Below are 14,739 nucleotides of genomic sequence, written 5' to 3' on the forward strand. Positions count from 1 at the left end.
CGGTTTGCCATACAAGAGTACCATTACCGGTTCACTGCTCTCCCATTCGGTCTGGCATCCGCCCCCAGGGTCTTTATGAAGATCATGGCGGCGGTCATGGCCATCCTTTGTTCAAGAGGGATTCTTATAATCCCTTATCTCGATGACCTCCTGGTCAAGGGCCCGTCGCGCCGAGACTGCTGTCACAGCCTCCAGATCACTCTGGACACGCTGCGCCGTCTCGGCTGGATAGTCAACAAAGAGAAGTCAACCCTGATCCCAACTCAGCGTCTCGTATTCCTGGGCATGGAATTCCACTCCATCCAAGCTCGAGTCTTCCTCCCAAAGGAGAAGTTCTCATCCCTCCGGCAGGGGATCAAAGCCTTTAAGCGCCCGGTCCCTCTTCTTCTTCGGCTCTGCATGAGAATCCTGGGGAAGATGATTGCCTCCTTAGAAGCAGTGCCGTATGCCCAGTTTCACTCCCGCCCTCTCCAGCTGGCCCTCCTGTCTGCCTGGGACAAGACAATGATCTTCCTGGACCGACCGGTGCTTCTGCCTCTCAAGGTGAGGCAATACCTAACCTGGTGGACGCTTTCCACCTCGGTCCTACGCGGGAGATCCTTCCTTCCTATTCGGTGACAAGTCATCACCACCGATGCCAGTCTCCTGGTTCGCAGAGCGGTTTTCCTCCACCTCACAGCGCAGGGACGCTGTGATGTTCAGGAGATTCTCCTCCCAATCAGTCTCTTGGAGATCAGGGCAATCCTTCTTGCCCTCATCCGCTGGCAGTCCATCCTCGCAGGCAAGCCGGTCCGCATCCAGTCAGACAACGCCACGGCGGTGGCTTACATAAATCACCAAGGCGGAACTCGCAGCAAGGAGATCATGCTGGAGGTAGCAAAGATTCTGCGTTGGACAGAAAGCCATGTTCCCGCCATATCGGCCGTCCACATTCCAGGGGTGGACAATTGGTAAGCCGATTTCATGAGCCGTCAGGGGCTCGTGTCAGGTGAGTGGTCTCTCAACCCCGCCGTCTTCCACCAAATTTGCCTGAGGTGGGGCGTTCCGGATGTCGACCTCATAGCGTCTCGAACAAACCACAGGGTTCCCCAGTACGTAGCCAGGTCTTGGGATCCAATGGCAGTCGGTTGCGACGCATTTGTGATCCCATGGTCCCAGTTTCGCATGCCTTATCTGTTCCCACCTCTTCCCCTGATTCCAAGAATCGTGAAAAAGATAAAGGTAGAAGGAGTCCCCTTCTCTTAGTAGCTCCAGATTGGCCACGGAGGGTCTGGTATGCGGAGCTAGTGAACATGCTCTCAGACATTCCCTGGAGGCTTCCAGACCTTCTATCGCAAGGGCCCCTCTTCCACCCGAATTCTCGGTCTCTGAGTTTAATGGCATGGCCGTTGAGGCCGCGGTCATGAGAGACGCAGGTTTTTCCCGCAAAGTCATACAGACCATGATTAAGGCAAGAAAACCAACATCATCACGCATCTATCAAAGATGTTGGAAAGCCTTCTTTCGGTGGTGTGAGGACAACAGTTTGTTTCCTATGACTTTTTCTCTTCCCTCCGTTATTGGATTTCTACAGACAGGTCTCGATTCCTGCCTTTCCCTCAGTACCATAAAGGGTCAGGTGTCCGCTCTGGCTATCCTCTTCCAGAGGGATCTGGCTTCCCTTCCCCAGGTGAAGACTTTTTTTAAGGGCGTCACTCACATAGCGCCTCCTTACCAGTCTCCGGTTGATCCATGGGATCTAAATCTTGTCTTGAGCGTCCTCCAGTGTGTGCCCTTTGAGCTGATTCAGGATATTTATTTTTCCCTCCTCTCGTGGAAGGTGGCCTTCCTGGTCGCCATCACCTCTTTTAGGAGGGTCTCAGAGTTGGCAGAATTGTCCTGCCATTCTCCTTTCCTAATTTTACATCTGGATAAGGTTGGTCCTCAGACCGGTTCCTTCCGTTCTGCCAAAGGTAGTCTGCCTTTCACATCAATGAGGACATCGTCCTCTCCTCTGTATCTCTCCTCTGTATCCCTCTCCAACTCACCACAAGTTGGACTTGGTCAGGGCAGTTCGAGTCTGCCTTGCTAGGACTGCTTCCTTCCGTCAGTCCGATTCACTGTTTGTCGTCTGAAGGTCGTCAGAAAGGGTTTCCAATCTCCAAATCCACCATTACTCGGATTCGTTCAACGGTTCTGGAGGCATACCGCGTTCAGTCCAAACAGCCTCCTCCGGGGGTGAGGGCTCACTCTACCCGGGCTGTGGGAGCTTCCTGGGCCGTTCGTCACCAGGCTTCGGCCTTGCAGGTTTGCAAGGCTGCTACCTGGTCGTCTCTCCATACTTTCGTGAGATTTAACAAGGTAGATACTCACGCCTCTGCTGATGCAGGCTTGGGTAGGAAGATACTGCAGGCAGCAGTCTCCCACCGGCCGACCTAATTACCCTTCTCTCAGCATTTCTTTCCCACCCTTGGGACTGCTTTTGGACGTCCCATGGTAACCTGTGTCCCCCAATGAAGCGAGAAAGAAGAGGGATTTTTGGTACTTACCATAAAATCTTTCTTGGAGCCTTCATTGGGGAACACAGCACCCTCCCTTAATGTTGTACCGTGTTGGCCAATTTGCCGTTGTTTTGGGTTGGTACATAGGTTGAGTTTTTGTTGTGCTTGCTCCCACTGCTTTAGCACCAACTGGATTGCTTTGTGCCTGTCGGTAGGTGTATACTGCCGAGCAGGAGCTATTTTTTTCTTATTTGCATAGTGTCCTCCTCCTAGCGACAGCAGCATACACCCATGGTAACCTGTGTCCCCCAATGAAGGCTCCAAGAAAGAGATTTTACGGTAAATACCAAAAATCTCTCTCTTCTGCTACTTGAGAACCACAAGGGGCATCAGATATTTAATGTTTTGAATTAAAAAATTTTGTGTTCGTGAATCAAATGGGGATAAAAAACAGGTAATTCTTCATCAGAATATATGCAATATAATCAGTTTGTATTCAATGGAAAGGGTATCAGCTGCCATTTATAAAATTGGAAGAAAAGTGACTATCCCTAACCACCCGCTAGTCACTTATTTATCTGGTGTACCCAGAATCATCACTTATCCTCAAAGAATCCAGGTCACCTTTTTGCATAGTTCTGTCGGTGTTCCAGTACATTTCTGGCTAACTGCTGAGCTGCCAGTCAGCTGTCACAATGAATCTCAATAACATTTGAGTCATTTTATGTACAGATTGCTAAAAATAAGGTTGGGATACGTAAAATGAAATTCTCATCATAGTCCCCCATCTGCCTGAAAGACAAGAAATACAGATTGAGAGATGAAGAGGGAACATTTAGTTCTTTCTATGGATTATATGTTACTTCCCCTTTACATTTTACCTAAAATGTAGAGTTCATGTAAATTTTATATTCTTATATGTCTTTTTCATTGCTGATGTGATTACAGTAACTTAACATTGCTATTACAGGAGTCAACCCTTCAAGTCTTGGTGTGGTGGTGATGCAGTTGAATGTACCAAATGGTCCTCAAGGAACGTCTCAAAACCCACCAATGGTCCAGTGGAACCACTGCAAATATTTTAGTATTGACCAACGGCAGAAACCTGAACATCTGTATGGATCTGATCCTAGCACTCAGGTAGGGAGATGGCATAATTCACTGTTTTATGGAAAAGTGATTACAGCATAATATCCCAAAACTGCAAAGTACATGATAATAGTGATGACATCCGAGTTTCTGGGTGTGCTCGTATATTATGTTTGAGTCTCTGCGGCTGCATGATTTGAGGCAGTCTAACAGCTGCAAATCTTAACTCGAGGCACACTAGGAAGAATGCAGTTTACAGACACTGCCGATTTTTCTAATTCCTTTGGACACTTACCCTTGTGTTACATGTGGTTGATTTGTTGCTGAAATTTTTGTCACTTTTCTATTCTGAATGAAGTTTGAGGAAATCCATGTACATGCTATTTTTGGTTTTCAACCTGTCAAACCCTTTAACAGAGTTTTTTTTTGGTGGTTTTTTTCCCACTCTAGCCTAGTAACGTTATGAACAGTCCTATTACATCTCCAGCACAGTCTCCAACACCTTCTCCAGGCTCCAACATCAACAGTGTCTGCACAGGACTGTCGCCATTATCTGTCATCCCCCAGTTTTCCCGACCAGTTGGCCCAGGACAAGGTACATGTACATTAAATTTAACTGTTTACACGTATGGTTTCAGTGCACTAGTAACCTGTCACTCCTTTACTTGCAGGCGATGGCCGGTACTCTTTGCTTGGACAGCCACTCCAGTACAACCTTTCAGTTTGTCCCCCATTATTACACAGTCAACCACCCTACTCCACACAACTGGTACGCTATTAAAATTGTAGCATAAAGCTGATGGTTACATTCAGTGTCCTGATTTTTAGCAAATGTTTAAGGTTTTTCATACCTGTTGGTTGTTGATTTCTTACGTTTTTCTTGATGCACAGAATTAATGCTATAGGAAACCGCATAGGAATATTGGCATAGTCCACAAATCAGGTGTTTATTGCAGGTCAGAGTAACCTTATAAATCTGTTTACTTAATGGCATTGGAAAGCGATCTAGAACATCTTTCGTACATTCCCTTTTATGGCCTATAAGAAAACTAGTTAGCTTTATAACTACATTATAAATGAGATTGACTTGAAATGAAATCTCAGTTATTGCAACAACCCTGCCGGCATCACTGCATGGCCTCCCATCCCCACCTGCCTTACAAAACAACTTACTCACTACTCCAGGCTATGCTGTGAGTTCTGTCTTCTGCCGGCTCCATACTGTGTGCCTGTTGTCTCCTGACTGCTCTTTGCATGCTTCCTGGCTGTGTGCATAGGGGGACGGCACCGGCACTTCCTGGTTCTTATAGAGTCAGTGTGCACCTTCCTAAGGTGTCCCCAGTCAATTGCCAAGAGGCCTCAGGTACTTAAGGCATCCTCGCCCATTGGAGGATGCCTGAGCATCGATTTCTCTGTCAGTGCCTTGCTGCTGAGTTGCCAGGTCCTGTCTCTGTTGTCTGCCTTCTCTGGGGGCTGCATTCCCAGACCTGTTACTGTGCTATGTGTCTTCTGTTCCCGCCTCCCTGAGGGCTGCACATTCAGGCCTGAATCCTTGTCCTGCATTTGTTCCCGTGTCCATCCTTGTCTGTACTGTGTCCTATTCCTGTACCTTATCCCACACCTGACCTTGTCTGAACTGAGTCCTTTACCTGTGTCCGTTTCTATCCCTGTCTGTAGCCTTTTCTATCCCGCTGTGTGTTTCCTTGTGGTCTCTGCATCCTGCGACTTTGCTCTGCACCCTTCTCTGCATCCTGCGACTTTGCTCTGCACTCTGCTCTGCTCCGCTCTTTGCTCCGCACCCTGCAGCTCTGCTCTGCTCTTTGCTCCACACCTTGTGGTTCTGCTCTGCTCCTCTTTTTGCTCCGCAACCTGCGGCTCTGCTACGCACCTTGCGGTTCTGCCCTGCACCGCACCCTGCGGTTCTGCCCTCTAGTCTGAACTGGTTCCTGTCTGAACAAGCTCCTACCTGTTCCCATATAACATTCATACTTGTCCGTGCTTCTGTCCTCTCTGTATCGGTTCCAGCTCAACCAGTCTGAACAGGTCCCTACCGGTTCCCATATACCATTCATTCCACTCCGTGTCTCTGTCCTACCCAAGTCACTTCCTGCCCCTTCTGTCTCAGCCGTGCCCGCCTACTCCCCAGAGTACCAGCCGTGCCCGCCTACTCACCAGAGTACCAGCCGTGCCCGCCTACTCACCAGAGTACCAGTCGTGCCCGCCTACTCACCAGAGTACCAGCCGTGCCCACCTACTCACCAGAGTACCAGCCGTGTGCACCTGCCTGTTTGCCAGTCGAGGCTGTCGCCCAGTTCCGTCCCCCAGTGGGATCAGCTGCTACAGCCAGACACCACCCTAGAGTGGTACCTGGCAGCTACCTGCCGTTCAAGCCTGACCTCACCGTCAGAGGCTCCAGTGAACACCAAGGTAGTCTGGTTTTTGGCACAGTGGGGCCACAACCCCACGCTCGCGCCAACCAGGCAGAGCGCGAGCATTGCAGTTATAAGAGTTTCTCATATATGGGTGTATTAGTCGTTTCTCCTTCAAATCGGACTCTTCTCGAAATCAAGACCACTGGTAGTAGCTCCATCATTCACATGGGATTGTAGTGTTAAATGGCGCTTGTGCCAATGAATGCCATGCACATGCCCTAATTGAGTGCACGAAGATGGGTTGCACGCATGATATAACCCTTTTAATGCAAAAAAAATGTAAAAAATATACTGATAGTTTACAAATGTGTACACCACTAGTGTATGTATGTGCTTATATGTATCTATGTATATAGTGCCTTTAAAAAGTATTCATACACCTTGAACTTTTCCCCATATTTTTCACATTTCATCCACAAACTTAAATGTATTTTATTGGATGTTTTGTGATGTACCAACACAAAGTAGCAAGTGTTTGTAAGGTGTAAAGGAAATGATTCATGGTTTTCTAAATATTTAAAAAAAAATATGAATCTGAAAATTGTGACATGCATTTATATTCAGCCCCTTGTAGTCTGATACCTCTACATTAGCGTGACCAATTATATATATATGTGTGTGTGTGTGTGTGTGTATATACAGGGGTTGGACAAGATAATGGAAACACCTAACGTTTTGGCATCATAATCTTCGAACATGTTATAAACATGCAAACCGTGACATATGATGTTTTGTAGTTGATTATTTGTGTTATGTGATATGTGTATGTAAATTAACTGTTTGTTTTGCAGAATTGTAAGAACATTGATGAGACCCTGATACCAATGGTAGACCTCTCGGATTTTCAAAGCGGCCAAATTGTTGGTGCTCGTATGGCAGGCGCTAGTGTAACAGAAAGTACCCGAATGCTTGGCGTGTCAAGAGGTACTGTCTCCAAAGTAATGACTGCGTTTAAAAGAGAAGGAAAAACGTCCGCAGCAAAGCACAGGTCCGGCCGAAAGTCGAAGTTGACTGAGAAAGACCGTTGGACTCTAAAGCGAATTGTGAGAGAGGATCGCAAGACCACGGCTCCGAAAATCACTGCTGAGCTCCATGAATACCTACAGAACCCAGTTTCCACAAAAACTGTTAGTCGGGACCTGCACAAATCTGGATTCCACGGAAGAGCTGCAATTCGAAAACCGCTGCTCTCAATGACAAATGTTTCCAAGTGTTTAGAGTGGTGTAGTAACCTCCAGAATTGGTCCCTCGAGCAGTGGAAACGTGATGTTCTCAGACGAATCATCGTTTACCCTATTTCCGACCTCCGGCTGAGTGTACTTTTGGAGACAGCCGAAAGAAGCATTCCATCCAGACTGCCTTCTCCCAGCCATAAAACATGGCGGAGGTTCTGTGATGATCTGGGGTGCTATTTCGTGGAGATCCGCCGGGCCAATGATATCCCATCATGGAAGAATTAACAGCCGAGATTATTTAGGCATTTTGGGCGACCATGTGCATCCTATGGTTCAAGCACTGTTCCCGGAGGGGAACGCCATCTTTCAGGATGATAATGCACAAATTCATACAGCTAGAATCGTTAAAGCATGGCACGAGGAACATTGTAATGAAGTTGAGCATCTCATCTGGCCCACACAATCCCCAGACCTCAACATTATTGAGCATTTATGGTCGATTTTAGAGATTCAAGTTAGACGTCGATTTCCGCCGCCATCGTCGCTCAAAGAACTGGAGGGTGTTTTAACTGAAGAATGGGCTAAAATTCCTTTTGGAAACAATTCACACCTTGTATGAATCCATACCTCAGAGAACTGAGGCTGTAATCGCCGCAAAAGGTGGACCTACACCATATTAAATTAACTTTTGTTGATGTTTCCAGGTGCTTCCATTATTTTTTCCAACCCCTGTATATATATATTACATTGTGTTCCAAATTATTATGCAAAAAATATTTCCTCATATTTTCTCTAAATTACTTATATGAATTGCAGTCATTGTTATTTTCCAGTCATCTAATATTCTAGTATAATTGCAATGTTTTTGAACAAACTGCCTATGAAAACAGTATATTTTTAAAAATAAGAAACACTCAAAATGCATGTTCCAAATTATTATGCACAGCAGAGTTTGCAACCTTTTTATTTTTATTTTGAACAAAAAAATGGTCAATTGTGAAATTATAAGCATTATCAGCTTATTACAAAATGAAATCAGTTTTCAAGTCAAAACTTTATTCTAGGTGATGTTACATTTGCACATAAGACCCCTTGTTCGAAAGAAGCTTCTGCACTCTCTCGTCCATTGAATTTGTCAGTTTTTGGATGGTTTGTGCTTCAATTGTTTTGCATGTGGACAGAATACCCTCCCAGAGCTGTTGCTTAGATGTGAACTACATCCCGCCATCATAGACACTCCTTTTGATGATGCTCCAGAGGTTCTCAATGGGGTTGAGGTCAGGGGAAGATGGTGGCCACACCATAAGTTTTTCCTCTTTTATGCCCATAGCAGCCAGAGATGCAGATGTGTTATTTGCAGCATGAGACGGTGCATTATCATGCATGATAATGATCTTGCTGCGGAAAGCACGGTTCTTCCTCTTGAACCATGGCAGGAAGTGCTGTTTTAGAAACTCCACATAGATTATGGAGTTCATCTTTACCCCTTCAGGGATCCTAAAGGGGCCGACAATCTCTCTCCTCATGATTCCAGCCCAAAACATTACTCCACCTCCTCCTTTTTGGCGCCTTAACCGTGTTTTCATGGGGTGTCCATCAACCAGCCATCCTCCAAGCCATCCATCTGGACCATCGAGCGTTGCACGGCACTCAATGGTGAACAAAACCGTTTGGAAGTCAGTCTTCATGTATCGTTTGGCCCACTGGAGCTGTTTCTGCTTGTGTGCAGTGGACAGAGGTGGTCGACAGGATGGCTTTCACACAGCTGCAAACCTCTGAAGGACCCTGCATCTTGTTGTTCGGGGGACGTTGGAGGCACCAGCAGCTTCAAAAACTTGTCTGCTGCTATGACAAGGCATTTTTGCAACTGCTCTTTTAACCTGATGCAATTGCCTGTTGGAAAGAGTCCTCAATTTTTCCTTATCAGCACGCACACGTGTGTGCTGGGAATCTGCTACATACTTCCTGATTGTGCGATGATCACGATGAAGTGTCTTGGCAATGTTGATTGTAGTCATGCCTTGACCTAAATACTCCACAATTTGTTGCTTCTCAGCAGCCGACACAACCTTTTTCTTTCCCATTTTGGCAAAAAAATGTAGGCTGCTTAATAATGTGGAACAGCCTTCTTAAGTAGTCTTGCCTTTATTTGGACACACCTGCCAAACTAATTTGCACAGGTATCTGCAATTGCTTTCAGTGATATAAAGAGCCCTGACACACCACCATCAATGAGTTTAAATGACAAACAAAAAAATTCTAACCTTATCACTCCTAAACTCTTTTTGCATAATAATTTGGAGCACAGTTTATAGTGTAATATTATGTATGTACACAGTGCTTTATAATATGATGACTGCAGTATATTAATAGGATAAATCTTTTGGGAACTATTTCTTTAAACAGCCATTGATGAGAGCAGAGGTCCCAGGTTTCCTATGTACGTTGAGCGTGCACTTTCAGGCTATCAGTCCCATAGACGCTGAATGGTGCGGTGATCATATTTTGGAAACTCATTAACATTGTATTTCTTTTCTTTGAATTCTTACGTTTGTAAGTACATCTGTTTGGTTTAGTGATGTTTAGAGATATTTTAGACACTGATAATTGATATGAGTCTCATGGTTACTTTCTTCTTCCACCATATCCTTCTGAATGGACAGACAGGGATGAAACATGGAAACCGAGGTAAAAGGCAGGCTCTGAAGTCCGCATCTACAGACTTGGGTACAGCAGACATAGGCAAGTCATTTTGAATTCTATAACTGGTATAGATATCATGATTCCCTTTTTTACATCTTAACATTTCTTCCCTTTTCTCTCCTTTAGTCCTTGGCAGAGTCCTAGAAATCACAGACCTCCCAGAGGGCATCACACGAGCAGAAGCAGGCAAGCTTTTTACACAGCTGGCAATGTCTGGGGCCAAAATACAGTGGCTAAGGGACACTCAGGGTCATGCCCCAGGACCTAATAGTGACCACAATGGACCTGCAGAGAATGGGCGCCAAGTTCACAACAACGACCTGGCAGCCTTTTATACCATCGTGGCAGTCTTCCCTAGCACCATGGCAGCACAAAACGCCTCCGTGCAGCAAAATAGTCCGCTCAGCCGCTTCAAATTGCGCAGTATCAAAAAGAACTATGATTTGCGCATACTGGAACGTGCCAGCTCGCAATAGCGTGTGAAGATGGGTGGGGGAAGATGTGAGGAAAGAGAAAAGAGGGCTGCCTCTAAGACCTGGAGGAATAAAATATTTCTCTCCCCCTCCCTCTCTTTCCATCACAGTTCTTCCTCTCTTCCTTTTCCGCCCCAAAAGAAGCACACTGGACTTACTACAGCCTCTCTCTTTCTAACTCCACTATCTGTGCACTTTTTTGTTCCCTTTACAGTTGTACATCTCTTGTTTGTCCCCTATCGGCCAACCTCCTGGCTCACTGTCCAGCACCCATACCATGTAACTGTAGCTGCATTGCTGCTCTCCCTTTTTCTCCTTTCATTGTTTTATTCCCACGCCTTTGTTTTTTTTTTTTTTCTTTTACTTTCATAATTCACTTTCTTCCATGTCACCATGCCTATCAATTTGTGCTTCTTGCACATTCTCATTGAGATGCATACTCTCATCCCCTTAAAATGTGCATATATATATATATATATATATATATATATATATATATATATATATTAATTATTGTACACAATGCCACAATATCATATTTTCGTCCTCATTTGATTCCCTCCTCTGCGGTACTTTCATATAGACATAACCCATTTTTTGATCGTGAGCTGAAATGCTCTGTAGCGGGTATAAAACTGCCATATGGTAACAGAATGATGGTAACTTTTTTTTTTTTTTTCGGCCCTGAGTGGAAAACTTGCCTTTTTATGTTTTTTTGGAGTTGATTGTCCTGGACATTGTATATTTTTTTTCCCTTTTTTTTTAAATTTTTTTTTTATGCTTGTGAGAGTACATTAACATGGGTATTTATTTGCACAAATGGGCTGTACTCACTGTAAATTTTATTTAATCCAATTTTGTTTTTAAATATGTAAAAAAAAATGTGTCACATTAAAAGTGTGTCCCTTTCTTTATAGTTTTGGTAAAAAAAAGAAAAAAAATAAGATTTATATTGTGTTATGTAACTTGGTGTTATTTTCTCATTACTATGCTGCATGCCATAATCCACTCCGCACACTCTTATATTCGTTTTACAATTCTGAATCTGCTCACAGGTGATTCTGTAATTAAGTCTATATCCTATACAGGTATAGGTTATTATTGTGTGACAAAGAGGAAACTTGCGTCATATAGTCGAGTTTTTATCAAACACTGAAACTACTTTTAAATGTAAATCTTTTTGTAAAAAAACGTTTCCTGATGGCACCTGAACACAGTGCAACAAAATACCACAATATTCACTAAATTAGTGAACCGAAATTCGAAGAACGCAAAAAGTCGTACTTTTCACCTGCATGCAACACACGTAAAATGAAATTTAATAATGTAAAATTCATAACATATATATATACTTTATATAAACGTTTTTATTGATGAAGAAAAAGCAGGGCAAATAAATTTAATATATTGTTTTAATATATTTTAAGAAGGTCTTGTATTTGAGTGCATTTATTTAATAAAAAAAACCTATCCAATGTTGGCTTTATTTGTGCAAAGGACAATAACTTTAATGTCTGGGAAATATCATCTCAAACTTGGAGAAAATACAGTTGTATATTCCAAAACCCCCTTCTTTTTCTCCGTAAAAGGGGGTTATCTGGGATTATTTTATTTTTTTAACTGGGCCTTTAACCTCTTAAGGACCAGGGGTATTTCCGTTTTTGTTTTTCCATTTTTTTTTTTTGCTCCCTTTCTTCCCAGAGCCATACCTTTTGTTATTTTTTCCATCAAGGTGGCCATGAGAGGCTTTGTTTATTGCGAGACGAGTTGTACTTTTGAGCGACACCATTACTTTTACTGTTTAGTGTACTGGAAAAGGGGGGGTGGGGGACTAATTGCGGTGAAATTGCAAAAAAGTGCAATTCCACAATTTGTTCTTTTTACTATGTTCACTAAATGCTAGAATTGACCTGCCATTCCGATTCTCCAGATTATTTCGGGTTCGTAAGACACAAAACATATATAGGTTCTTTTTTTTATTTAAGTGGTGAAAAAAAAATCCCCCATTTTCCGAGACCTGTAGCATCTACGTTTTTCGAGATCTGGGGCTGGGTGCAGACTTATTTTTGCATGTCGAGTTGACGTTTTTATTGACACCATAGCCCTGCTATGTGTAGCTAAAATGCTCATAGCATTTCGGCAAAGACAACCACAGGGGACTCCTGCAGACCCCGGGTTGTCATGGCAACCTCTTGCGACCGGTGGTCATGTGACACAGGCGCTGATGGGCAGAGCTAAGACACGCATCCGGTTTGCGCAAGCTAAATTTGACAGCGGCATTTAACTAGTTAAGAGCCGCAGGTGGATCGCGATTCCACACACGGCTATTAAGAGCACATCAGCTGATTAGATCAGCTGTCATGTACCGGAAAAGGTGTGGGCTCATCGCAGCCTGCACCAAAGAGGGGGAGGTGACCTATGACGGACAATACGCATAATAGGTCATTAAGGAGTCAAACTAACAGTCATGTAATTTTTATCTCACTACCTACTTGTTGTACCCTGTGCCGATCTCTGCCGGCTCAGAGTAGTCACTGACTGCTCCTGCCAGCCATTCAGCATCTTCCGATGATGTGTCAATAGAGCAGCTGCTTGTCTTCCCCTCTGCTCCAGTGACTAATAATAAGACTGACCGTCACTTCAAAATAGAAAATAGGTGTGGACTGGTGCATAATAAGATCCATCTCCATATATAACGATTCTCTTTACTGGGAACCTATTTTAATGTGAACTGCTCTATTGGCTGGCATGATTACCAGTGTCACGCTGATTGACAGCTGGCCTAACTGCTGGGGGCTGACTGTCAATCAACATGACATCGGCAGTCACTCCCTGTGGACAGAGCAGCCTGGATGAGGAAGAGGTGCTCTGTTGGTGTTGGGCAGTATCGGCATCAGGTAGAACAGGCAAGTGATTTAGCAACTTGCCTGCCTGTTCCTTTTTAGGCATGTAGTTTAAAAAAAAAAAAGTCCTTGACAACCCCTTTAATGGTGCTGTATTACAAGCAAGTAAAATGCATAAGATAAGCGTTAAATGGGGCAAAGAGCTTGGGTTTTCTGACCTCCTTTGTGGAGCAAATTTTTATCCTAAAGGATGGAGCACAGTTAAGAATAGACACTATGATACTCTCCGGGCATTCTTCTGCAGTTCTGGTCTGTCTACTGTCCACAGCAATGACATGGCTAAAGCGCACATCACTGCTACAGCCAAGCACTGAGCTCATGCCGTCTGCGGAGCCGCTGACCTCCATGATTGGCTGCAGCGTGCTGTAGTCATGATATTGCCAAGGTCACCAGTACACACAGACCAGAGCAGCGATTGGAAACCTGCAATGGGCCTGAAGAGGTTGGGTATCGGGGTGTTTTTATTTTAAACATGTGCAAGCCTTTTGACTATAAAAAAGTAAATGTATTCCTGTACAACCCATGTAAGCAAGTAATCACCTAACTGTATGCAAATCAACCTAAATTCTCCAGCATGGAGGGGGTGTATGTAAATTTGCTGTATTTTGTTTAGAGGAGTTAGGCGAGTTATTAATTTTATATAATTTATCGAGTCTCACTATAAGGCCAAATTACATCTTATTCAATACATGATGTCTTAATAGTCTCAATTATATTACTATAATATTAAAAAGAAAAAAAATATGGTATAACATCCTTCCTAATGGTGCTTCATTGAATTGTTTAGGTGCGTATTCTCAATATTAGTGTGCAGTTGAATTGGTGCAGATCGATTCGCAGGATCTGCTCCATTGGCCATGTCCTAGATCTGTGGCCACTAGACGGGAGACTTGAGAACCGAATAATGCGTGTCAACATCTATGGCTCATCATCTTCTGATTAGCGAGTTTAGCGTCAAGTCATCAATGTTGCTTGGTATACATGTGATGTTGTACCAGGCTTACTAATCAGAAGGTGAGCCACAGATGCTGGCTGGTAAGAGGTGTTTTTTGGGGCTCCCATACAGTGGCCGATGGATCAATTTGCACCAACTCTAATATGCATAATTTTATGAATACATTCATCGGTGCTAAAGCAAATACTTTGCATCAAATGGATATATTTTATAAATGTTTTTTTAAACTAACATTTTCTATTCACCCTATTCAGTTTAATCACATTGGAAAGCAGATTATAAAGTTACTTAGTGATTCTGGTCTACGCTTCTGTTACAAACGGCAACCTTTGGTTGTTAATCAGTACTATCAATTGTAGCTCATAAGGACAAATAGAACACTGCAAACCTCTCGTGTCACTGAATTGCAAGAGTGCACTAAACCAAGGCCAGATAGGCACTTGGGAAGCATTGTCATTCTTTAACTTAAGCTGTTAGCACAAAATAACTGTTCAAACCAAACTTGGGTGCGCAGTTCAACTTTGATGTG

At 43.8% G+C, this 14,739-nt stretch overlaps 1 protein-coding gene across 9 annotated transcripts in view; it reads left to right on the forward strand.

Annotated features, from left to right (window-relative positions):
• Positions 1-11,827, forward strand: part of R3HDM2 (R3H domain containing 2) — a 189,193-nt gene extending 177,366 nt beyond the window's left edge. For all 9 annotated transcript variants that reach the window (XM_073576836.1, XM_073576838.1, XM_073576831.1 and 6 more), the window contains 5 exons: positions 3,451-3,620; positions 4,020-4,164; positions 4,241-4,338; positions 9,840-9,918; positions 10,006-11,827. In XM_073576836.1, the coding sequence (XP_073432937.1) occupies positions 3,451-3,620; positions 4,020-4,164; positions 4,241-4,338; positions 9,840-9,918; positions 10,006-10,355 (842 nt within the window). In that variant the 3' untranslated portion in view covers positions 10,356-11,827. The remainder of the gene's footprint in view (positions 1-3,450; positions 3,621-4,019; positions 4,165-4,240; positions 4,339-9,839; positions 9,919-10,005) is intronic.
• Positions 11,828-14,739: the final 2,912 nt, after the last annotated feature.

This window comes from Dendrobates tinctorius, unplaced genomic scaffold (genome assembly GCF_039654945.1).
Source record: "Dendrobates tinctorius isolate UK_male_01 unplaced genomic scaffold, ASM3965494v1 ptg000051l, whole genome shotgun sequence".
In the NCBI taxonomy this organism is placed as follows: Eukaryota; Metazoa; Chordata; class Amphibia; order Anura; family Dendrobatidae; genus Dendrobates; species Dendrobates tinctorius.